The sequence below is a fragment of the Schistocerca americana genome, chromosome 2 (genome assembly GCF_021461395.2).
Source record: "Schistocerca americana isolate TAMUIC-IGC-003095 chromosome 2, iqSchAmer2.1, whole genome shotgun sequence".
Classification (NCBI taxonomy): Eukaryota; Metazoa; Arthropoda; class Insecta; order Orthoptera; family Acrididae; genus Schistocerca; species Schistocerca americana.
This window is the reverse complement of record NC_060120.1, coordinates 160693294-160719834: the sequence shown is the minus strand read 5'-3', so window position 1 is coordinate 160719834 and position 26541 is coordinate 160693294. Positions and strand designations below refer to the sequence as shown.

The 26541-nt window shown below is 41.7% G+C and overlaps 1 protein-coding gene across 1 annotated transcript in view; it reads left to right on the top strand.

The window, feature by feature from the left end:
* LOC124593849 (neuroligin-2-like) overlaps positions 1 to 26541 on the top strand; it is a gene marked incomplete at its 3' end in the record, with an annotated part of 358509 nt that overhangs the window by 266253 nt on the left and 65715 nt on the right. Inside the window, exon 9 of the mRNA XM_047132197.1 lies at positions 8406 to 8524. Coding sequence (XP_046988153.1) covers positions 8406 to 8524 — 119 coding nt within the window. The remainder of the gene's footprint in view (positions 1 to 8405; positions 8525 to 26541) is intronic.

Below are 26541 nucleotides of genomic sequence, written 5' to 3'. Positions count from 1 at the left end.
TAGTGTCATTCAATTTGTAGATTGATAGAAGGAAAAACAGCGTAAGAGCAGACAGTGTGGGCAATAGAACGCGCTTAAAAATGCTGGTGACTACTTTGAAGATCAGTAAAACTTTGAAACACGTATCTATTTTGTACGAGCTGTAAATAAATAATTGCCACTATTTAAGTTCCTCGTATTAAAGTTACTGATAATCAGAGCGACGAACTGAAGTTTTACACCAATAATAACAATGACAATGACCAATTAGAGAAAATACAATGAAATTATCGTCTGTTAGGGAAACATGGCTCATTAAGCCGGTATGAAATGGTACTGGTGTTTAAAGACAATAACACCAATCTGAATAATGAATCAAGGAGACGATACACAAAGAAATGCAGTCACGTACGAGTATATAGAACATATATGGCTGGGACACGGCCATCCCCATGATACAGGCGGATGCAGTGGCTAGTTTGACAGGATTTTAGGGAAGCGAATATCGTTTAGAGATCTGGAAAATCCTCAGTTTTTCAGCGCTATTCGTGTTCAAAGATAACACAGAGGCCAATTCAACTACCATGTGGTCCACATCGTAACTCGCGTTGACTGAACGTTATGCACGCACTTGACATTTATATGCGGAATGAATTTCACCAAATCAAATACCAACACAAAATCCTCATCCGCATGACTCTGTGGTTATTAGAATACATAAAGACGCCATTAGAATATTTTTTAGTATACTCATTTTGAGCAGAGAGGGTTGGTCTGTGACAACAGATAAGAGAAGGTACACTTCTTTGCCAAGGTCGCTAATAATAAGTGTAGTCTCGATAACTCTTTTCGGTAATCAGTGTTACCGTCTTCAGATTTCGACAGACAGGTTCTTGCACGTTTCTTAAAATAGCAGGAAGAGTATTCTTTCTCATGAATTGGCAGGCACGTATCAGACTATAGGACTGATGCATCGGCATATCAGAATTAAATCAACGACATACATAGTTATTCGCCACATACATCTGTCTCGCGCTCATCATTACAGCCAGAGTGCCACTAGACTGGCAATCTTCTAGTGTGTTATGTACCTGCCAACTCATGTACTGTTACTACTATTTTAAGAAATGTGCAATAGCCTCTCAGCCGAATTCTGAAGATTACCGAAACTGATTATCGAGAATAATAGTTATTATTAGCTATTTCGTCAAAGAAGTGTATCTTCTCTAATCTGCCACAATAATACGCCAAGGTATGATCGCCATGAGTACATATTATCGTTACAAAAACAATGCAATTGAGGAAAAACCAAGTAAAATTTTTCCTTGATCGAGAAAAAAGCAATATGTATATCTTCATATTACTCAACTACACTCCTGGAAATGGAAAAAAGAACACATTGACACCAGTGTGTCAGACCCACCATACTTGCTCCGGACACTGCGAGAGGGCTGTACAAGCAATGATCACACGCACGGCACAGCGGACACACCAGGAACCGCGGTGTTGGCCGTCGAATGGCGCTAGCTGCGCAGCATTTGTGCACCGCCGCCGTCGGTGTCAGCCAGTTTGCCGTGGCATACGGAGCTCCATCGCAGTCTTTAACACTGGTAGCATGCCGCGACAGCGTGGACGTGAACCGTATGTGCAGTTGACGGACTTTGAGCGAGGGCGTATAGTGGGCATGCGGGAGGCCGGGTGGACGTACCGCCGAATTGCTCAACACGGGGGGCGTGAGGTCTCCACAGTACATCGATGTTGTCGCCAGTGGTCGGCGGAAGGTGCACGTGTCCGTCGACCTGGGACCGGGCCGCAGCGACGCACGGATGCACGCAAAGACCGTAGGATCCTACGCAGTGCCGTAGGGGACCGCACCGCCACTTCCCAGCAAATTAGGGACACTGTTGCTCCTGGGGTATCGGCGAGGACCATTCGCAACCGTCTCCATGAAGCTGGGCTACGATCCCACACACCGTTAGGCCGTCTTCCGCTCACGCACCAACATCGTGCAGCCCGCCTCCAGTGGTGTCGCGACAGGCGTGAATGGAGGGACGAATGGAGACGTGTCGTCTTCAGCGATGAGAGTCGCTTCTGCCTTGGTGCCAATGATGGTCGTATGCGTGTTTGGCGCCGTGCAGGTGAGCGCCACAATCAGGACTGCATACGACCGAGGCACACAGGGCCAACACCCGGCATCATGGTGTGGGGAGCGATCTCCTACACTGGCCGTACACCACTGGTGATCGTCGAGGGGACACTGAATAGTGCACGGTACATCCAAACCGTCATCGAACCCATCGTTCTACCATTCCTAGACCGGCAAGGGAACTTGCTGTTCCAACAGGACAATGCACGTCCGCATGTATCCCGTGCCACCCAACGTGCTCTAGAAGGTGTAAGTCAACTACCCTGGCCAGCAAGATCTCCGTATCTGTCCCCCATTGAGCATGTTTGGGACTGGATGAAGCGTCGTCTCACGCGGTCTGCACGTCCAGCACGAACGCTGGTCCAACTGAGGCGCCAGGTGGAAATGGCATGGCAAGCCGTTCCACAGGACTACATCCAGCATCTCTACGATCGTCTCCATGGGAGAATAGCAGCCTGCATTGCTGCGAAAGGTGGATATACACTGTACTAGTGCCGACATTGTGCATGCTCTGTTGCCTGTGTCTATGTGCCTGTGGTTCTGTCAGTGTGATCATGTGATGTATCTGAGCCCAGGAATGTGTCAATAAAGTTTCCCCTTCCTGGGACAATGAATTCACGGTGTTCTTATTTCAATTTCCAGGAGTGTATTTGTGACATAACTCAACCCCACGTCTCCAAACGCGTACAGGGACACTCGCATGAGGTCAAATAACAAAGAATGATGTCCAGCTTGGTTAGAATCAGGTTTATATTTCTGTGGAAATTGACCCCTCCCTCATTACAATTAAAACTCTGTTGCTTTTTATTTTTTGATAATTTGGTATCGATATCAACATACTTTACGTTAAGATTTTCCTCTCAAAGAAAGCTTGGGGAGTAAAGAGAATATTAAAGTCAGATTTCTTATATATTGCAGGTCATTATCCCGAAATCAGATCTCTGATACGGCCATCATAAGAAAGGTTTTCAAGTTTTCCAGAGGGTGACAATTGCTAGAATCCGCTGAAATTTAAGCGACTACTTCGTCTTCAATGAGGCGTCTTGATAAAGGAAACGTCGTCCCTTTCGCTACTTGACGCTGAGGCATAATGGGAATCCTCGGAGAAATAGAGACATTATCTGCTTTCTGTGTCTCAGCAGGTAGAACTTCGCTGCTGTGTTTCTTAGCCTTTGATAGGACACCTACTTTTTGGTGTGGGAGTCTTACTGAGGGCCGGACACTCTGCCGTCATAAAACTAAAAAACCCAGCCATCTCGCACCAATTCTTCTTGTTCGCACACTAGCAGTTACAGTTAGATGACATTTTCGGAAGACACCGTAAACGGCACCAGGCACTTACCGCCTATAGTCTCGTTAGAGTTTCGCTGGTCATTACCTTGAACAGAGAGACATATGACGACGCCCGCGATAAAGTGCCATCGACTCAACGTGGAACGAGCAATTGTATCGGGGAGGAGCGAGGAACAGCGTACTGGAAGCAGAAAACCCCCTTCGACATCGCCATGTGGTATAAAGACATCGCAATCTCGACTCTGTCGTCTCGACTGATCTCGGGTTCATCATGAAAGCTCCCACCCCCTCCCCCTCCACCGCAACTGAAGTGTCGAAGTTATATTATTAAGCTTCTAAAGTAAAGGCTAGTTATCAGCCACACTGTAACCATTATTCTTCAGTCACTTGATGACACAGTGTGTTTCTCTTTAAGTGTCTGTATCTTACTTTTGGTTTTAATTCTTGGCTGCAACCTTAGTTTTGTGAAGGGTGTTCTCGGCAGTGTGAAAGTTCCTGGTTGTAATACACTGCCGGAAAAAAATCGCACAAGAGTTGTTGTTGCAACAGTGCATATGGAGTACATGAGATGATTACACTTACAAATCAATAGCACATGTGGTTCCGAGGTACCAGACATTGACTCATGCTGAAATACCTTTATTAGTACGCGATTTTGCATTCATGGGCGGAAATGCAGGCGCCGATTCTGACATCCAGTCGATCGTGCAAATGGCGAATATTCAAATCCAGAGACCGTGCTGGCCAGAGAAGTTGCTGTACGTCTTGCAGAGCACGTTGAGTTGCACGGACAGTCTGTGGGCGAGCATTGTCCCGTTGGAACAAAACACTACCTCCCTGTAGCAAGAACGCCAAAAGAACGGTTCTCCAACAACATTCTGCACATACCGAGCGATGGTTAGCATCCCCTTCAGAAACACCAAAGTTGAACGAGAGCTCTAGCTTGCCGCAACCAATCCATACTGTGTGGGGGGAGGCCAATATGTCTTGGACGAATGGGCTCTACGAGACAACGCTCACCATGTCTACGTCATACGAGCAAACGACCATCACTTGCTTTCATCGCTGAAAATCATGGCGCGCCGTTCCATATTCCAAGTGATTCTCTGATAGCACCAGTCGAGCCGTGAAAATAAAAAAAAGGTTCAAATGGCTCTGAGCACTATGGGACTTAACATCTGAGGTCATCAGTCCCCTAGAACTTAGAACTACTTAAACCTAACTAACCTAAGGACATCACACACATCCATGCCGGAGGCAGGATTCGAACCTGCGACCGTAGCGGTCGCGCGGTTCCAGACTGTAGAGCCTAGAACCGCCCGGCCGACCGAACCGTGCACATCGATGGTTTGGCGTAAGTGGAAGACGGGCTAGAGGTATGCGTTCCCGTAGTCCAACTGCTAATAACTGGTCACAACAGTGTGTGTTGACACGTCTGGGCTCACAAGCCCTCTTATCTGTGCTGTGGCAGCTGTACGATCTGCAGTCTGTGAGCTTTCCCCATTAAAGGGTAGACACAGATGGCGCTCTGGTAGTCATACGATTACGCTGGCTGTTGGCGAACGACGGTACAACCATTATCAGTAAATGCATGTACTATCCTCCAGGTGGCATATGTCGTCATCGGATCCAAGTCGACGTCGTCTTTCCAGGTGTAATAATTTCTTTTTCCGGCAGTGTATATGAATGTTTTAATGAGAAACCGTTTCTTTTTTTGTTGCAAGTTCAGTCCATCTGCTCAGTTTCTTAAGTAGAGACGAATTCAATTGCATTACGCAATTTAAACTGTGACCGTAAGTCATAATTAATTTTCTCACGGACAGAACAGGAGATGGAGACTCTCCCTAGCCTCACATCAACAGATTCTGAACCAAGCAATAATATAACACTTACGCACCGAATAATCATCACACATACAGCGTCGGAGGAAGGACTAAAGGCATTGACTGACTAAACCAAGTGGTAGCTTCTGTAGCATGAGGACTGACCCACAGATACAGCGAAGTGTTCCATGAGATTAAGGACAGACGTCTGTCCCTCGCAGTCCTATAGATCTTGAGATCGGCCCCGGCGATACCCTGTTCTCGCCGAAATTAAGCAGGTGTGTGGCGTCGTTCATTAGCGACAATCTGTGCAGGCGGCTGCGGAGCACGCGTCGCTTGCTTGCGGTGGGTTCGGTGCCGACCCACATTAGCGGTGGGCATGAATAATTCGGCGAGGGTCTGTGCATATTGGCGGCCGAGGTCGGAGGAGACCCGGAGGCCCAAGTTGCAGCGCGGCGGTCCACCGCGGCCGACCGGTCCCCAGCGCGCGGGCGGATGTTTCCAAACTACCTGCTTAGCTGGCGCATTGGCACGCGAGTCACGTGCGCCCCGGCCCTGATGTACGCAACACACGCACCCCGCAGCGCAAACTATCCGCTTTCAATTCCACCCGTCCGATGCTGGACCGCCTGCTCTCCTCCCACCCCCTCCTACCCCGAGGCAAACGTTCCTCCTCCCTCCCTCCTCCACCTCCAATACCGTAAATTCTCCAGCGACCCCTGTAATCCGTCACTGTGTCTTCCCTGCGGCGTTCCCAAGCCCACCCTCCCCGCTAATCAACAATCGCCGTTTCCTTTGCGGGCTTCGTTATTCTTATCAAAGGAGATTGCAATATTACAGGTAATTCCATTTTACATAGTAAGTGCAAATTCCAGCATATCTTAAAAAGAACATCCTACCAGTTTCAGAATTGATCCACATTTGTATACAAAGAGGTATCTAAATTGAGATTCCTCTAGTGCACTAGATTGCATTCCTAAGAAGGGTGATGAGATGGGTGGGTCGATTTGGATCCAATTAAAACCCTCTTCATGCGAACAGCGTTTAAGTACCTGAGGAGAGGTCGAATCGCTGTGGTGATGGTGGCTGTTGGTAATCATTGGAGACTTCGGACAAAGAATGGGTGTTACGTTTTGTCAGTATGGTGGGTAGGCTTGAAACGTGACTTTAAAAATTCATGATCCACATAACATATGTTTCGCAGTATTTGAGATCTTAAATATAAATAATTTTTTTTAAATTACTGTGTGCTGGACACACTGTGTTTCAACGTAGTTTTGACTCCCATAATATTTTACGAAAGCACCTATGTACAGATAATCCGTGAACAGTCTTACTAATTTTTAGTTTATTGGAATCCAGAGGTAGTCCATACAGCCAGTTACCATTCAAACATATATATTAGTGTGCCTTGCAGGCATGAATGTATACAATACAGAACAAATTAATATGGCACAATAACAGAAGGTAATTACGATATGAAAGTGTCATTGTTATTGTGGTCTTCTGTCTGGAGACTCTTGATGAAGTTCCCACTGTATCTATCCAGTGTATACCTCTTCATCTCTGAATAACCACTGCAACGTCCATCTGTTTGAACTTGATTACTGTATCCATGTTTAGCGCTCACTCGACAACTTCTACCCCTACAAAATCCTCTATTACCAAAATGTTGACTCCTTGATGCCTTGGATGTGTCCTATCAACTGATCTCTTCTTGTAGCCGCTAATTATCCTTTCTGTCAACATTTATATTTCAACGCTCAATAAAATCATGGCTCCTAGCCACTACTTTGGATTTGAAGCTACTGCTTGATACTGACACTTTTTGGATGTGGTATGATGATTTTTGCATATTTTCAGTTTACTGATAATGCAGCTAATTCTTTCTGGTATAAATACTGCATTTGACTTAATGACGGAGAAAAAGTATCACAGTATGAATGTGGGTTTGACCCAAAAGGTTCAGCCCAGATACCATTCCCTCTTAAACATCTCCTAATTGCTGTAGTTTTCTTAATTATTGATCAATATCAACAATACTTTTTTCGTGCCTTTAGGATGACCATATCATCAGTTCAATGAAGGAGCTTTTAAATGAGCAGTGTAAATGGTTATAGTTAACTACTATCTTGGGTTGTATTAAAATTTTGTGATTAGAATCAATAAATCGTAAATTGACTCAGAAGTGAATTACTCTGGTTAGCTTCGACCTTTAGATTAGGTATATATTCTATATTAATTGCAGCCAGGAGCATATTACTTTTATTAATTTAGTGAAACTATGAAATTTCAATTAAGGAAAAGTAAAGTCAGTATGAAAGTTCCTAGCTTCTTCTATTAGCTCTTAAATTCAGTTAATATTTCTAATATATATATATATATATATATATATATATATATATATATATATATATATATATATATATATATATATATATATATATATATACACTTGTAGTATGATAAAATGTTACATTTTCTTATATAAAAATAATATGTTTATAATTATACTTAAATATAAATATTTCCTTAACTTCTTCAGTGTTAGACTCCAATTATAAGCCATTTAGGTATTGTAAAACAATAACAAAAATATTATACTTGAAATAAATATTAACACAATATAAGTAAAAATATAAATCTTAAAATGTAAATCTTAACACCCCTGAATGTAGTACATTGTATAGATAAACTATGTAATCCTTGACTTCCTAAGCGTCACCTCAGTAATAATAAAAAAAGACTTTGGTGAATAGTAATCTGTCTTCAAGGCATATATGTAATAAAATTTATTTAAATACATAAATTATATAGAGCCAACAAATGTTACAAAACACAATATACACAAAAGAAAGTAAATTATGAAAAATTCTAATATAGAACACAGTTATCCCAAATAAGAACCTAAAATAATCATGTTAATTGAAAAAAAAAAACTTTAAATACTAAGGTAAAGCAGTTATTTCACTATTACGTAATTTACTTGCCGGCTCATTTTTGGTCGTTAATGTTTTTACTTTATCTTTCTTTTGTTGAAGCCACTGCTAACTCCTGTATTTGGAAATAGTAGTTTTGTTCCTTTTCGGTTTTTTCCTCGTTTCACTCGTCCGTCATATTATATCCGATACAATGTGAGGATGTACTTTACGGTGATGTTACAGGAATCCGAACGAGCATCAGAAGCAGGAGCCGGTTTTGGCGGGCTCCAAAGAGCGGAATCGTTTCCGAAGCATCGTCTGGGACGAGTACGACGCCGTGCATCAGAAGTACCTGGAAATCAGTGAGTAAAATCTCTCCACCCATTCTGGTAATTTTTCTAGTCTGATCGCGAAAGCGATGATATCTTCTGATATATTTGTTTCTAAAATGAAACACTTACTTCTCCAAAAGTGTGAAGAGACGGTATTTCGTTTAGCATAAGTCTGAAACAGGACAAATTCAGAGGTGTGTTGCAACGTTCGTCCGCAACTGTCGTTAAATATATACTCTGTAAATTTTGATGCAATGAATGGTGAAAGATAGTTCTTACCAATGTAAGGGATTTACTAACCTACGTCATTCGCGTTTTATAGACGAACGACAATCTATATGCCTCGGGGTTTGACAGAGTGACGGAAGTATACTGCAAAAACTGTAAAAAGTTTTTGTGGTAGGCTGAAAGGACATAAGACTAATAAAAGACCTGTATTAGACAGAAAGCGGTACTAAGTATTGCCGAAGAGGAAACTGTTGAAACTAGCATTGGAATTGTTTTAGAAAAGGGTGGTGCTTGTTACCAACGCTTTTCATTACTTATGCTGAGAAACTATCAAACAAATAATAAGAAATAGCAAGGGGGCATGACAGGACGACAAAGGATAAAGAAAGTTAAGTACGCAGCTGATCAGACGGTGTTGGGTGATTCAGAGGAGTGAAAATCATTTAAGATGGATAATGGCAAAAGTGTGTGGTTTGAGGATAAACGTAGGAAAGACGAGAGTAATGAGAATCAGCAAATAAGAAACATTCTATGGCAACCAGCGTTCTCAGACGATAAGTTATGTAATTCTTGCATAATTAACTAAGTGAATCAATTTTGACTGTTTACTCTGTGGAGTAAGAATTTTCTATTAATGCTTATGACCCTGCATAGGTTATTTGTACTCGTTATTTGGGGAACAGTATTAATTTTGTATGCTTTAATCTGACTGCAAAAGTTGTTGAAAGAATCTTCAGTTTGCGATAAGTATTTCTGAGCAATGAATCCCATTGACATTGTGCTAAAGTGTGTCTGGATCCGTCTTCTACACTTCAAGGGGTAGTGCCTGGGGCAGTAACGAGTTCAGTTTACCTGCATCATGACTTCAAATCGTGGTTGAGTGCGCCGCTTCTTTCATGATGACGTGACTATAAATTTTCGTTGCTGTATTTTTTTATGCAAAGATTATTAAATTAAAGAAGAGATCCACAGTTAGTCGTTTCCTTGGGTTTAAATTATTATTGCTCACTTCTTCTCTCCAACAACTATTAACGCAGAAAAACTAGTACCGAACGCAGATCCTTGACCAATCATGTTAGACAATTTGTCGAATATTTAAGGAACAGCTGCATTTGTTTCATTAATTTTGCTCTGGTCTTCCTTGAACCGTTGACATCTTATTGCAAATGTTAAATTTATCAATTCTTCACTGGCACTCTCACGACATTCATGTTACTGCTACCGTCTGACTCTCACTTCCGTGGCAACTCGTCGGCCAGGTGCACCCACCTGCGTTCCACGCTGTGGTCGCATGAACAGTACCCAGGTGCTCACATTAACAAATTATGCGCGTTTTACGTCAGTGTCAGATGAGCTGAATACTCCTCTCAACAATTCCTATTATTTATGGTACTTTTACATTTAAACAGCTACATCAGAAGAGCACTGAGTTCGGGAGCCAATTCAAATACTCATTTACCTATAAATAATTTTAATCATCTGAAGACTAATTAAAAGGAGTGGTGACATCTGAGGTGTTTAAGGATATGGTTACCGTAAAAAATGTCAAAACATCATTGGAAGGAAAGACATTGAAACAAGCTAAATCTTGTAGGAATTTAGAGAGCCTGGTGACAGAAAGTGGAAGCTGTGTGATGGAAGGTAGAAGTTGAATATCTGTGAATGAAAGAGCTTTTGGAAAAATGATTGACTCGCAGCAAAAGTAAGTTCGGTAAAATTAAGAAAGGAATTCGATAGTTGTTTAGCCTCTTGTGTTACGTGACATGGCGACGAATCGTGGGCATTTAGAAAGAGAAAGGAAAACCGTTTGGGCGGTTTTGAAATGCAGTTGTCGAGAAAACGATGAAAATGGAATTAACTGACATAGGACGAATGAAGTCGTATTTCCAAGAAAGCAAGCAGTCAAATAATTAGTAAAAATGATAAAAATGATGAACAAAGGTTTACTAGAACACATTCTGCGATGAAATGACCTGCAACGGAGATCCTTCGAAGGAAAGATTGCTAGGAAGAATGTAAGTGTTGATGAAGATATGGAATACTTCATGGTGAAAAGAATTGGCGAAATTACAGGATCTTACGGAAGAAGCTCAAGGCTGAGGACAGATGAGAGCGTCAAGGTGAAAGCTGTCGTAAAGGCTTCCACATACAAGAGAAAAGATAAGCTTCGGTGCATGCCTAGCCTCTCTTATTTCTTCTTATTACGCCAAAGCGACATATGAAACGAAGATAGAAGAGTTACTCGAACATCCCCCTCAAATACCTATTCTTAAATCTTACGAAACAGGCTTTCTCGAGAACAACGTCGTCTCTCTTCACCAGGGTTTCTGTAAGGCTTCCACATAGGCTACACCAAACTGCTACTATCCTACGTGAAGGTCTCATATGTTTTTTATGACTACGTAAGAACACCATACTCGGAAGTACATGCACACCACCCTCTCTCAGAACCCCCAGGAAATACCTATATCCCATTCGACTCACTACTACTGATTCCGCTTTTTTACTTCATTCGATTTCCTGTCATTTCTTAATATTTAACATAAAAATACCACCGTGGTGACGGACTCCAGATGTTTTCCAGTAATATGGTAGTCTGATAATACTGGGTTGATGTTCCTTTCTCAATCATATACTTCCCCACATTAACAGAGAACGACCATTAAGTGCACCAGCTGGAAATATGTCGTTCTGCGTTCCCGTACATTCATCCCGCTGCAGTACTTCCCTACGGACAACAGCTCATCACCAAATAATCCGAATGTGATGATGACTGCCCTTTTCAATCTATCCCAGGCATGTTCGATAAGGTTCATGTCTGGAGAACATGCTGGTCACTCTAGTCGAGCGATGTCGTTATCCTGAAGGAAGTAATTCACAAGATGTACACGATGGGGGCACGAATTGTCGTCCATGAAGACGAATGCCTCGCCAATATGCTGCCGATATGGTTCCACTATCGGTTGGAGGATGGCATTCACGTATCGTACAGCCGTTTTGGCGCCTTCCATGACCACCAGCGGCGTACGTCGGACCCACAAAATCTACCCCAAAACAGCAGGGAAACTCCACCTTGCTGCACTCGCTGGCCAGCGTGTCGAAGGCGTTCAGCCTTACCGAGTTGCCTCCAAACACGTCTCCGACGATTGTCTGGTTGAACGCATATGCGACACTCATCTGCGAAGAGAACGTGTTGCCAGTCCTGAGCGGTCCTTTCGGCATGTTGTTGGGCCCATCTGTACCGCGCTCCCTGGTGTGTTGGTTGCAAAGATGGACCTCGCCGTGGCCGTCGGGAGCGAAGTTGCGCATCTTGCAGTATATTGCGCACAGTTTGAGTCGTAACACTACGTCCTGTAGCTGCACGAAAAGCATTATTCAACATGGTGGCGTTGCTGTCAGGATTCCTCTGAGCCATCCACTGCATCCCTTGGGCGGCCTGAGCGAGGTATGTTATCGACAGTTCCTGTCTCTCTGTATCTCCTCCATGTCCGAACAATATCGCTATGGTTCACACCGAGACGCCTGGACGCTTCCCTTGTTGAGGGCCATTCCTGGCAGAAAGTAACAATGTGGACGCGATCGAACCGCGGTATTGACCGTCTAGGGAAGGTTGATCTACAGACAACATGAGCCGTGTACCTTCTTCCTGGTGGGATGACTGGAAGTGATCGGCTGTCGGACCTCATCCGTCTACTAGACGTTTCTCATGCATTGTTGTTTACATCTTTGGGCGGGTTTAGTGACATATCTGAATAACCAAATCGACTGTGTCTGTGAGACAGTATCCACAGTCAAAGTCTATCTTCAGAGTTCTGGGAACCAGGGTGATGCAAAACTTTTTGTGGTGTGTGTGTAATAACATTAAATTGGGATCAAAGTACTTCCTTCTCTTATATCCATTCGGACTTCGAGGAACTTCGTGACAGCATACATGTATTAATTCTGTTTCAGAAAACTGCAGTCAGTTCGTGTATTATTTTATGATCTGTTCGCTCAACCAGTTTATTGTTCATTAACACTTACGACTGAATGCTTTTCAACTTAAATCGTTGGTAGTATTTAAAGAGGGACATAGAATGTTGTTATTATTAACATATCATATTACTCCATCTCTATTAAAGTGAAAGGACTGTACGGCAATTAGTATCACTATTCAGTTATCCCCCAGGAAGGATCGTGAACATATAATGGATGTGGGTGAACAAAAAACAGTCAGATATACATTGCATTGTTCAGATATACACTGCATTGTTCACCCATAGCAGTTACCCCGAGTAAAGATAAGTAAATGTTAAGTGTGTGGAATGTGGAGCCGTCTTCAGAGTGTATAATGTACCTTTAGCAGTAGAGGGAACGATCATCGCAATTTTTAAATGAATTATCTGGTAGCTCCGTAAAATGTCTGATAACTTTCGACAACACACAAAGGGCGACCAATAATGCATTACATGGTCATACAACTGTGAAGTCTGTTGGCGATTGGCGAAATTTATTTTCGGTTGTTAGTGATAGTACGATGAAGTGGTTTGTTCTAGGACCACAGCAACCAGCAGTATAATAGTTTTGGTTTTAATCGCTGCCATGAAGTGTTGAAAATTTTACTGACCATTAGAGTATTCCACCCCCAAGTATGAAACTCTGCGTGCGCATGTTTAAACCGATGAAGATGTATAAAAACCCACCATGAAAATATCCCTTAAAGATGTTTCGTAATCATTTTGCAGCACTGACTGAGGTCGAAAAACATCACCAACAAAAATTTTTCGTCACACATGAGTAAAAAAAAAAATGTGCTATCTCACATATACAAAATGGAGTATCCTTTCAGTTCCGCAGTGAGGAAGCTTATGGAATGGTAACGAGATATATATGTTCATTATTGTAAGGTAAATTATATCCAATGAAAATTTTATGGAAGCCTGAAAGGACATATCATCTCATTACGGTCAAAATATTAGTGTAGTTAGGAAGACTACAAATTACCCAGTTAGTACGATACGCAACATCAGTAACCACATCCCCGGACTGAGAGAGAAAGTCAGAACGAGGAAATATCCTCATCTGGTGTGTCACTTGTCATCCTATATTTCCTTCTGGCCTACATTTAACGGTACCACGAAATTCTATGACTTTGACCATGAATATTCATGGGAGACTTCTCGTTTCTTTATGACAATACAGTCGACTTCGAGCCATGTGACAAAAGGAAACGGTTTAGAAAATTATTTAGTAACCCGTTCCGGAATGATCCACGGCAAACGGAACACAAAGCTAATTAAAACTTGCATACCCCAAGATGAAATCACGTTTGTGGAGTCTCAGCATGAATGAAAGACCTTCTGAAACAAAACAATTAACAGAAGCGAAGTTTACTATCTATGGGAGTTTCTCAGCCAATTAACTGAAAAGTTGCAGGAAGTATTAAAAATAACTCATTACTCGAATACATTATGTGCTTTAGATTCACACGTATCACTATAAATAAAGACGAAAGCATCAGTACAGGTCCAGAAATACCGATTTCATTACAAAAAAATGAGAAACCGGTATATTTTGTATTTTAATAATAATAATGCATGTATCAGAGTGAGACGATATTCCTCCCATTTCGATCCGTTTTTGTGGAATTACTTGCTGAGCACACGGCGTTAATGCGACTGGAAACGTCAAGAAACTGCTGATTTATTTTTCGGACGTCGTCTTGTGATATGTGCTTTATAAGATTCGTTTGAATGAGTTTGAGTTTGTAACATCTAAACATTGTAGAAATATAGATAATTTTATTATACTTACGTATAGAAATCGTGTTTCAATTTCTGTTGAGAAATCAGTTACAAAATCATTTATGGTGTGTTCGTAACCGTACATACCTTCACTACAAACAGCATTGGAAGTACGTGACACCGAAAGGCTATCAATTGCCTTGAAGCTGCGTAACTGGCAGTAATTCTAGTTTTGAACAAGGACATTCTAAATATCATTCTGACAGGTTATTTGTAAATCTAATCGGTTACAGAGGGAGATACGTATCTCTTTTTAAATTATTTAACTATGCTGAAGGAAATACTGCAGTCAGCAATTCTCTAGCCAAAAAAGAATAAAATAATATTTAATTATTTCGTTTTCCAGTCCTAAAAGGATCTTTTAATTATTTTATATGAAAATTTGCTGTGTTGCTTCAGGAAATACTATTTTATACACACAAAATAAATGTGTTGGCCTAATTTCTGTGATATGTGAAGTATTTGTTTCCGAGGACGTAGATTAAATCGGATTTAGTGATATGAATGCATATGTTCTGCGTGAGACCCGCAGTTAGTTTTTGTTTATTTAATTAGTTATTGTTAACATAAAGACGCTACGAACTAGCTAAACTGTCGCGTATGGGGGACTCACAGAACTCTACGCCTTCATGAAATCTCTTGTAAGCCGTAATATTGTAACGACAAAAATACGATCAAGTTCAAATCTGAAAGTAAGATCGTCATTTAAGTACAACACTTAGAACCGAAAGCACGTTTATTACTGACACCAAACTACAGCCAGAACTTAGCTGACCTATGGTACGGAAAGTGTAGCTATGTATAGAAACTACAAATATTCCAGGACGCTGGAAATTGATAATATATCAAATATTCCAGAATATACAAACATCATTAAGGCGACATATTCATGAACACTCAAGAAATGGTAAATACTGAATAACAAATAATTTCTAGCTGTCGGTTTCGTAATAAGGACTCGCAGCACGCCAAACAACGATGCCAGCGCTTGCGTCATTGCACCCTGTCCTGGTAAAATAGCGACCCGCTGTTCCAGGAATTCTCTTTGGAGTCGACTACAGCACCCTGGGTCTAGATCTTGTCAGAGGTTCTCTGTATGCCAGCGCTGGCGGATCCTCGCGCTCTGCTCGTGTTATTACATACTCTTCACTACGACGGGCATCGAAGGTAGCTCTTCCCGTCGTAGCTTCGAGGTTGTCGAGTAGGTCTTCAGTTTCCTTGAAACTCCCATCGTCAATCTGCTCCGCTGAACTTTAGTAGGGTTTCATACGGAGATCATGGACGGCGTTTCTGCGTTTTCGTCTTCTTGATGACGGGTCATTGTTCTCGACTTCATATGTGACGACTGACAAGCGACGACGGATACGATACGGCCCAATGTAGCACTTCAGTAACATTTCCGATAGTCCCACTTTCCGCACAGGCGTAAAAATCCAAACCAAGTCCCCAGGACTGTATCCCACTGGTCAGTGCTTGGTAGTGTAGCGCTCTCCGTTCTTCTCCTGGACGTCCAGGGTCCTTACGCGAGCCAGTTGTCGTTCTACTTCAATCCTGGTAATGAGTTGTTTGACGTAGTTATCCTGAGTATCGTCAGGTTGAAACAGGATCAACATATTCATTATCGTTTTGGCCTAGCGACTGTGAGAATGTATGAGAATGTCACAATGCGCAATATTGTACCCAGTCTCTCTGATTGGCATGAACGTACATCGAGAGCATGTCTGTCAGCGTCTCATTAATTTGTTCTGAGAGGCCATTCTTCTGTCGATGGCAGGCACTTGTCATCCTGTGGATGATGTCGCAACGCGAAATTAGGGATTCCTCCGACAATAGTCTCGACTGGAAAGACTTCTCCACGATCAGTGATTGTTATCATTTACTAATGTGATAAATAAATGAAAACCCTTTTTTCCAATTATTAGTGGGCGTAGCACATGCGACAGAGTTACCAGTGCTAATACAAATTGTAGCTGCTGTTAGGCAGTCTGCTTATCGCCAATACATATACTGCAACCAGCCAGTTGCAGCACCTGAATGTTTAAGATCTTTGAAAGTGAGACTAATTCTTATGTGTTCATACGTGGCTAATGATATAGGGTGACAGTTATTGAACTATAAGAGAAAAACGTAAATCAGCTGCAAACTACGGCGTGCGCACAGTTTTTTCAACATGTAAACGTCACTACAGATACTCTGATTTAGGTTATGACATGTTCGATATGCCTGTATGCCTGCTATCATTGGCGATGACGTGGAGCAGACGAATAGCGAAATTCAGCATGACCCGCTGAAGTATCGGAACATCCATGCTGTCGATGACCTCCCGAATGTCTGTTTTCAGCTCAGTAATGGTTTTGGGATTATTGCTGTACACCTTGTCTTTAATATAGCCCTACAAAAAGTAGTCGAATTTGTTCAGATCCGGAAAATATAGCGGCCAATCGAGGCCCATGCCAGTGGCCTCTGGGTATCCCAGAGCCCGAATGCGGTTCTCAAAGAGCTCCTCCAGGACGTCAAACTCTCCTGCTTCGATGGGGTCGAGCTCCGTCTTGCATGAACCACTACTCATCTAAATTAGGGTCACTTTGGGGATGAAATCATCTTCCAAAATCTTCACCGTGCCATCAAGGAATATCGCACCGATTATTCAGTGACTGGACATTGCACACCACACAGTCATCCGTTGAGGGTAAAGAGACTTCCCGATCGTGAAATTCGGATTCTCAGCCCCTAAATGTGCCAATTTTGCTTATTGACGATCCTATCCAATTGAAAGTGGGCCTTGTCGCTAAGCCAAACTATGCATGCGCATACTAATTCCCACCGTGTCCCGCTGCCAACCGTCCAGTTTGAACGTCCTAACGCAAACGTTCAGTAGTGACGACGACTCTACTACATATTTTTCAATAACTGTCGCTCTGTAGATACGAGGGTCTCCCAGAAAGTTAAAAAAAAAACGTTTTAACTGAATAAAAAAGGAAAGAAAACACAAAATTTAATTTACAAAATTACAACGCCTTACTTTTTTTTCATGGTAGTCGCCATAGCTGTCAAGGCATTATTTTTACTATGGGAAATTTTTCAATTCTCATGTTGTACTCCTGTACCGCCAAATATTTGAGCCATAGTATCATTAGCTTGACGTCTTCATCGTTTGCGAACTGTTTTCCACCCAAGAGTTCCTTTAGTTTCGATAATAAGTGCAAGTCACTTGGTACCAAGTCGGGGCTGTAAGGAGGATGTTCAAAAACACCCCAATTAAGACGTTGAAGTACCGTCTAGTTCCGTAGGAGCAAATCGAGGGGGAAATCTCCAATTTAATTTTATCCATATTTTGCAGCTTAAAACGTGACTGTATTCAAAACATTGGAGATATGAATTAAACAACGCCTTCAGTCACAACTTTTTCGTGTTTTATTAACTACACGATGCATTTAGGACCCTGTGGGTCCATCGTCAGGTGTACTTAGTTTTAATACGTTTTATTTCTTCTCCTGAATGAGGTGAAATGCATATTGCTGTCACGAAAAGGTTTAATGTTAGGTTATTAATTTCGTAAGTCGAACATGGAAAATATGTGCAGAATAGTGGAAAATGAACAATGTAAAATTACCACATAATCTCCAAGGTCATAGACTGTGTCAGTCATGAAATTACAGTAGAAAAGTAATAACAGATAACATAAAAGCCATAAGTTTATGTAAACACAATCAACAATGTAACACAGGAATCAACTTAATGTTTTAAGGAATTCCTCGGCAGAATAGAAGGAATCACCCACGAGGAAACTCTTCAGTTTAGAGATGAAAACGCGTGGATTACATTTATCTTTATAAGATTCCAACTCCAATCGATTGGTATTATTCACCAATCATATTGAGTGCATGGACGTCCTCGTAACCTGCTGTATTTGATGTGTGACACACTACGAAACGAGCACTCTAAAGTCTTGCGACTGACTGCAGAATGATTCCAATCTCACCAACGCACATTTCGCATAAGGGCCGCGAGGGTAAGACAGAAAAGACGGGTAGTACGTCGTTCTTTCTCCCCCCAATCCTATTGCTAGTGGAACAGGAAAGGGAATAACTAGTAGTGGTATACGGTTCCCTCGCCACGCAGCATCATATGACAGCTTGCGGAGTATGTATGTAGATGTAAATGTAGACATGGTTGTATTCCAGAACTTAGGTGTCATAACCGAAGGTGACGTGCTGATCACGTGACCAACTTACAAGCAAAATATGGTCTACTGTTTGGACTATCATTACGTTCTTTATAAATTATTCATATACATTCTGTAAGTGTATTAATGTGACATACGGTATTATTTATAATCCGAGCAACTCATTCATTACGTAATGACGGCTTTCATTAAGTCTATGTTCAGTAGCCCTAATGTTTGAGCCTGATGCTGCCACGGAAAAAAAGGCTGTGAAAAAATTTAATCTGTAATACTTTTGTTGATTACCCTAGACGGCCTGCGCATGTCGGGAAGGGTAGATTTAATGTTGCCTCCATGATTTTCGGGTGCGCCTAATGACGTTATAGCCCCGAAATTCGTTATTTTACTTATGAAATGAGTACAATAATTCCATGTTTGTTATTCCAGAGTATAAGTGACCGCAGCGTTGTTTCTTCCTCCCTACATCCGTGAATAATTGCTTACATTGTTTTCGAACTTTTGTAAGGTATTAAAATGCACCACTTCTCACCTGGTATGTGTCCGCAGCCTTTACGTGTGATCATTTCCTCTCCTAATTCGCCTTCCTATGGCTGTACTTTTTTTTAATCGTTTCGTCGATCTAATTCGTTATCTACTTTCGCATGTAGTTCAGGATTCAGAAGGCATCCGCCTGTCATCATTCAGGTTTACATTTTGTTATATAGTTTCTGGATATCGGGTTTCACGAGGTTTTCTCATCATCCAGCCACGTTACAAAAGAAAAGTCCGGTTGTTCCACAAGTAACGAGCACCGAAATGTAACATTATGCGTGCTACTTCGAGCATGTTACAAACTTAATTTCCAGCATCTTCTACCAATCATTTTTGGACGAGATAGACCTTTCGCGTTTACTGTGTGCTGGTTGGAGAAGCTAATATATTAGATGTCGTAACCTTACACATCGAGTTCCATCGCGTTGTAGTTTCTATAAAGCCTTGATGCTGCTACTGCCAAAATATACACATAATAGCAAGTGGCGCAACCACGTCTTTCACGATCAAACCTTCAATCATGTTTTGTGTCCGACTACAGAAGGGTGTTGCGACTTCTGAATCAGTCGCCACTAATAGGTAATTTCGATATAAGCCTTTAATGGCTATTATACGAGGCCTGTTCAGAAAGTAAGCTCCGATTGATTGCCAAATTGAAACCACAGTGAACATCAGAAATGTTTTACTTGTAACAATTAGCTACACCTTTCAGCTACTTCTCTACGTAGTCGCCGTTCTGACTTAGACTTTTGTCATAGCGTTGTACCAACTTTTCAATAGCCTCATCATAGAAGGCAGCCGCCAGTGCTCTCCACCAATTCTCCACGCTGGCCTACACCTCGTTGTCTGTGTCAAAATGTTGTCTTCAAATACAGCGGTTCATGTGACCAGAGATGAAACTCAGGGGGAGACAATTGCGGACTGTATTGTGGGTAATCTAACATTTCCATTTGAAAACGATGCAGGAGCATCTTCATTGCCCCTGCAGAATGCGGCTGAGAATTGTCGTGAAGACGAAACAGCACGACAGTTATGTAATGTTAGCTGCATAGCTTCAGGCGAAATTTCTCACCAGGCCCTCGTACTTGGCGGCAGACACTATTTTCTAGACATCTTTACGCACTCACTGCGAGCTCAGAAATGAGAAGAGCGACGTGATGCTAACTGGGGTTATACTAGAGACACTACCCAACACATCTGTGCAAAGCTTTATCGGATTTTCATAGTCGTTTCCATTTCGCGACCGATCGGAGCTTACTTTCTGAACGCCCCTCGTATCATTTTAACTAGGTCCTCAATTGAGGGAAATAAATGTTTCCCTACTAATATATGGAGTTTTTGTATAATACTTGTGTCACTGTGGTAGCCATTCCCTCCTGTTTTATAGGCACATAATTAAAAATTTAGGCTGGTGTCCCAGCAGACATTTCAGATGCTTAACGTAGATGCGTAACATAGATTTCCAACAAGAGACCATATACAATACATCTGACAGTCACTTTATGTAGTGGAGTATTTCTGTGTGGTAGTACCACCTGCCTTCAACAAATGTTCCAATAAATGAATACATCTGCCAGTTCTCCTTTTTTTTAGTAGAGTATTGGTATGTAGTACTACCTCCAGCGACTCTTATCATTAAGGCAGAACAAGTGTGGTGCTACGTATAGGAGTATGTGTTATACTCGAAAGGAACGAATGCTAATTCAGTAATATCCATATTTTTGACCTATTGTGGAGAAAAATATCCTGGATTGAGAAAAAATCATGTTTACTGTAGCTTTCCTAATAGGGCTCTTACTTACAATACCCGTGTCGTCTACACATAGCTATTGCAGTCAATCCATTAAATTACACATTTTTAACCTCCGTCTGTTCCACTTCGTAGCGAGAACGTATTTGTTCCACTGCTGGATTTGTTAAACATTAAAAAAAATATATTGGACGGCGCCAGGCATCTGGCGGCTACTAGGTAGATAGCGTCGTGGTAACGCTTGATTACTGCGACGGTGGTGATTCCGCGGCAGAGGCGATCGTGGTCTACCCCATAGCACTGTGGGTAGGCTAACGGTGTTGTGGGTGTTGTGGGTGATGTGCTGTGGCCATCCCTGAGGATCTGTGCAAACGTATATCTCTGATAGAATGTAAACTGTGCAGAACGGCCGAAACAGCAGTTTGTCCTCTATGACCCCCACGCCTAAATTAAAATGTTAAGTAATATGATTAAAATAAACAGCATCGAACTCATCTTTATTTTTGTGAAAGTGCACCAACGTGTGACAACAGCCAAAAAAGTACGAACTGAATAATTTTATCCCCAGCGAAAGTACAGAAATATTTTCTTTCTTTTTCCATAAAAACCGTTCCTCATACGATAATATTTTTCAAATAATTTTTATTTATATACTTTAAGTTCTACATGTATGTAATCTTTCCCATGTACAGCTATGCATTCGTCATATTCAGGACCTACACGCAGATGACGCTGCATGTACTTCTCACAGTGTCATTCAGTACAGTTTTCACTCTTCCACTGTATTCGCTCAGCAAAGAACGTATCACATCGTATTTAGCTTCTGGATGTTTGTGACACTTCAATTTTTTAACGATACACTGTGCGCCATCTCCCGATCCAATAGTTAAAGTACGGTGCCCGCGAACAAGGTTATTATGGAGGTACTAAGATGGAAGCTGGTTTTATGTTACTGCTGCTGGTGAAAACATTCACAAGTAGCATAGCTGGAACTGTTTCCCGCTCCCTAGCCAAGCGAATTTTAGCTGCAAGCAAATATTTCCTATACGAGTGTTAATTTATGCCGATAGGGAAGCGCTTTATGGTATAAACATCTTTCTCCCAGCGGCAGTAAACATGTTTATTGTATACATGAAGATTTGAATGCTTGATGGGGTGCATGAGCACATACCAAGGAGTAAGAGGCCATCAGGTGAAGCCGGCCGCGGTGGCCGAGAGTTTATAGGCGCTACAGTCCGGAACCGCGCGACTGCTACGGTCGCCGGTTCGAATCCTGCCTCGGGCATGGGTGTGTGTGATGTCCTTAGGTTAGTTAGGTTTAAGTAGTTCTAAGTTCTAGGGGACTGATGACCTCAGATGTTAAGTCCCATAGTGCTCAGAGCCATTTTTGAACCATCAGGTGAACCCTCAGCGCCACAAACGAATTTGTAAAATTTCCGATATTACCATAGTTCGTATTTCGGCAAGAGTGAGAGGATTCCAGGGTTTTCATTTCAGTTGTGGGGTACTTTCCACATTGTGGTCTACCATTATTTTGTCGATTATAGTAGTACTTTGTTTCTTCAGGTGGCCTTTATAGTCTTTGGCTTCACGTGCGTCCTTCGTCATCCAGTTATATATATATGTAACCGTGGTTTGCATGTGCAAGCCGGTGAAGCAGCTGCGAATCGAGTACCGAAGCGGCCGAGGCAAATAAGAATATTCCAGTGTTCCACAAAGAATATTCTACCATTGTCCATAATGTTCGAGAATGTTCTCGAGTGTTCTGAAATGCCCTCGAATGTTGCGTAATACCGTACTCCAGAGTGTTCTAGATCCCAGAGTGTCCTTTAACATTTTCATATGGTCCTGAATGTTTTAAAATGTTCTGAAATTTCCTAGAAAGTTCCAAAGTTATATTTAATTTAATCTAATATTTTTGAAAGTTTGGAATGTTCAAGAACGTTTTGGAATGTTTTTCGATTGGTTGGGGATATTCTCAGTGTTTTATGAAAACTTGAATAAGAGAGCGATAGATTGCTTTATTTCAAATTAGGGTAGTGTTGAATACGTCTTTGGTTTCAACAGTATTTTTGAACATTCTAAAAGTATTTTAGAATTGTCATTTTTACGACGTTCTCACATGTTCTCGAGCTATTCTGGATAGTCTTAGAAAAAAAAAAGACAATGGAGTCCAAGAGAAGCATGCCTTTTTCAGCTAATAATTGAATAGTGTAACTAAACTGCAGTTTTGGTCTGTAACGCTAGCCTCCAACGGCTGCTTATACAACATCGGCATGTAGACATCACTGCGGAAGTACGTAAATAATACGGGATTTTAAAGTTTTACTTTCATCGGTGTTATTCACCTGGTGTCTACCGAGTGCTGTAAATATCTGACCTGGGTCATTCGACACCCATGCTTTGTACATTTTGATAACCGTATTTTGATACCCAGTTTTATGTATTATGACAGTCCGCCAGTGCGGTTTGACTCTTAACGTGGATAACTTCAGGATACCGGGATTCCGTAACTGTCCATCAACATCATGGAGATAAGTCTGTACTGACGCGAAATTGATAGTTGTTGATAAAGCATCTTCATTCAGGTATGCTGCATTTGGAAACACCTCATCATTCGTGACCTTTTTAATTGCTATAATTTTTATATTTTGAATTGTTAGTATTGACTGGTTCAAATGGCTCTGAGCACTACGCGACTTAACTTCTGAGGTCATCAGTCGCCTAGAACTTAGAACTAATTAAACCTAACTAACCTAAGGACATCACACACATCCATGCCCGAGGCAGAATTAAACCTGCGACCGTAGCGGTCGCTCGGAGTATTGACTGGTTTTTATTGTTATTCACAACGTCTCTGAGCTGTAGTTACTCTCTCCAGAAAGTTGTAATTTTGGTCAATAAATATGTTTAAAGTTGCAGGCGAAGTGTGTTGTCATTCAGAAATTACCGCTGGTCTGTGGACCTAGTTCAATGTAAGTTAATGTATTTTTCAATTTTTTTCCCATTTTTCGTTGTGATTGTAAGTATGTTTGCTGAAATAATATTATGGTGAGTTTTGTCTACAGTTGCAGTGTACCTCAGCAGCTTTGGTCCCACTTCTAACTGAGAACGCTTCTTGTTTTCAACGCCCAGATCGAGTGTCGTGTGACGCGAGGAACGTGTTTTCGTTCACTTGTGAAGAATGGTAACTTCTACCACACGACCATTGCGAAATGGGGGGGGGGGGGGGGGGGGGGGAGAGTGGGACCAGGCGTGGAATGTTATAAGCTCCCAAACTGGAAATTATTTTCTGAGAAAAGTTGTCAGGAAAACTTCTTGCGGAATGTCGGGAAATGAATGCTATGGAATGAGAACCGCTCCAATGATAGTTTATATAAGTTTGTAGGGCGAGAAGACAGAGTTCGACGGTGAAATATGTTGGGGAAGGCAGCGCCTTGAGCGCAAGTTTCGAGTGGCTTCCGCAGGGGGATGGAGCGGAGTGGGCTGGCGCCCCCACTCGGGAGGGCGGCGTCGACCGGAACTCCGTCATTTCACAGCTGATTTGCGACCCATTAGCGAATTCCACGGCGCCTGCACTGCCAACTTTAGCCACAGAACCTGCAGCCACTTACAGGAACCGCCGCTACCTTTCCTGACGCCCTCGTAACTGCCTATACTCTGGTTTTTCTCGGATAAGGTGATTTGTTTCTTCATAGCATTTTGCTAAACATGAAGTTGAATCTCAGCGAAGACCTGGCAATATTCTACGAAACCTTGGCATTAGTACCTCTGAGTTCCCACTACAAAAGGACGCTCAAGCGATTAGCCTTACTTCGCAAATTTGTAGGACACACAGGGCCTGTACGATGCAATAAGCTCAGCCTGTCCTTCTGTAGTTACTCAAAGCATTTTACTATTGGCCTCTAGTGCAGCTTAAACTATACGTGTTATGCATTATCTTATTATTAGATTTTAAAAAAGTATCCTTAAAATTAATTACAATTAGACTAAAATAATGAACAAACACCGTATCTAACGCAAAGGGTACAAATTATCAGTGATCTAACGATGCAGTAGTAGACTTACACAGTAATACTGAGTACTCGGATAACACAGTAATTAATAACATCAATCCAGAAACGCTTATCCAACATTGACAAAGCACTGTGTGTGTGTGTGTGTGTGTGTGTGTGTGTGTGTGTGTACACACACACCAGTGCAACCAAATATGACGACTCCATTTTCTGTTCGTATTTAGATATTAAAAAAAAAGGGAGAATGAAGTTTTTCGCCTTCCGAAAGGGCTTGCAACGCGGAAAGTTTCGACTGTCGAAACAGCGCTAAGATGTCATGTTATAATAAGCGACTCAGTCTCACGCTGCAAACACAGGCAGCAGTTCCTAAGGACAAAGGGCGCTGCCATTTGCCACTCCATCCACGAAGTTACTATTGTGCAAGGGCTTTGAAGTAAGAGTACAGAACTGTTACTTGTAAAAATCAACTGGTATGCAGGGATTGTGGGTAATGAGGTCTCCTAAATGGCAAAATCGCGGTACAGATACAGTTCAGTTGCGGATTTAATTTCTGCAGTTGGAGACGTTGTCAGAAATGAGTGGAACAAACAATGCGAGACAGAAGATCGGCGCAAGGACAAGTAGTAGTTGAAAGTCTATCTACATGCACTGGAATATCGATATCGATCCATCGATGGATATCGATGATTTTTGTGGTAGCCCTTGTGAACTGGTTGTGAAGCTGTACAAGATGTTTACCTGTATTCCTGTATTGCTAACGGAGGACGAGTCAACATCAATTGCCAAGGAAATATTCCACTACATTGGAAACCACATTTTTCCCATTTGTAAGAATCATGGAGAAAAAACATCACTAAAACGATCACTGGATAGGTTGAGAGAATGCATCCTGAAGCATCAAGGGATCGTATTGGAAGGAACTGTGGGTGCAGGAGATGGGCGGATAAAAATTGTAGAGGGAAACCATTGCTTGATTACACAAATGAGCATAGAAGCTACAGCAACTATGTATAGATGTAGAGGCTTGCACAGGATAGACGAGTGTGGAGAGCTGCGTCAAATTAGTCTGTGGACAGAGGACCACATCAATAAAGTTTCTAAGGACGTCATGATTGTTTTGTTGAGTCATACCGAAGAATATTTTCGTTACATTTCTATTGAGATTGTGGAAAGATTTGATATTAGGATTGACATTTTTTCTCGTTAGCTATATCTATCTGAACGGCATGATCGAGTACTAGCGGTGCGGACAACTGTTGAAGCAAAGAGGGAATATTTTCCTTTTTCATTTATTTTTATTTATGCGTTCGTTTTACGTAGCGGAATTAGAGGTCCATCTTACACCTAACTAGGCATCCTTTAAATGACGTAATTGATGTAAGTGATAAAACTGATAATAAGACTAAAACACGAAGAATGGTAAATAAAAGCCTGAGTATATAGTAACAGCAGTTTCATACATACCGCATTTCCATGCAAAAGATTTTTCGTTAAATGATTTCCCTTGTACACGATGCGTTTTGGAAAATAAATCCAATTTTAAGTGGTAGTTT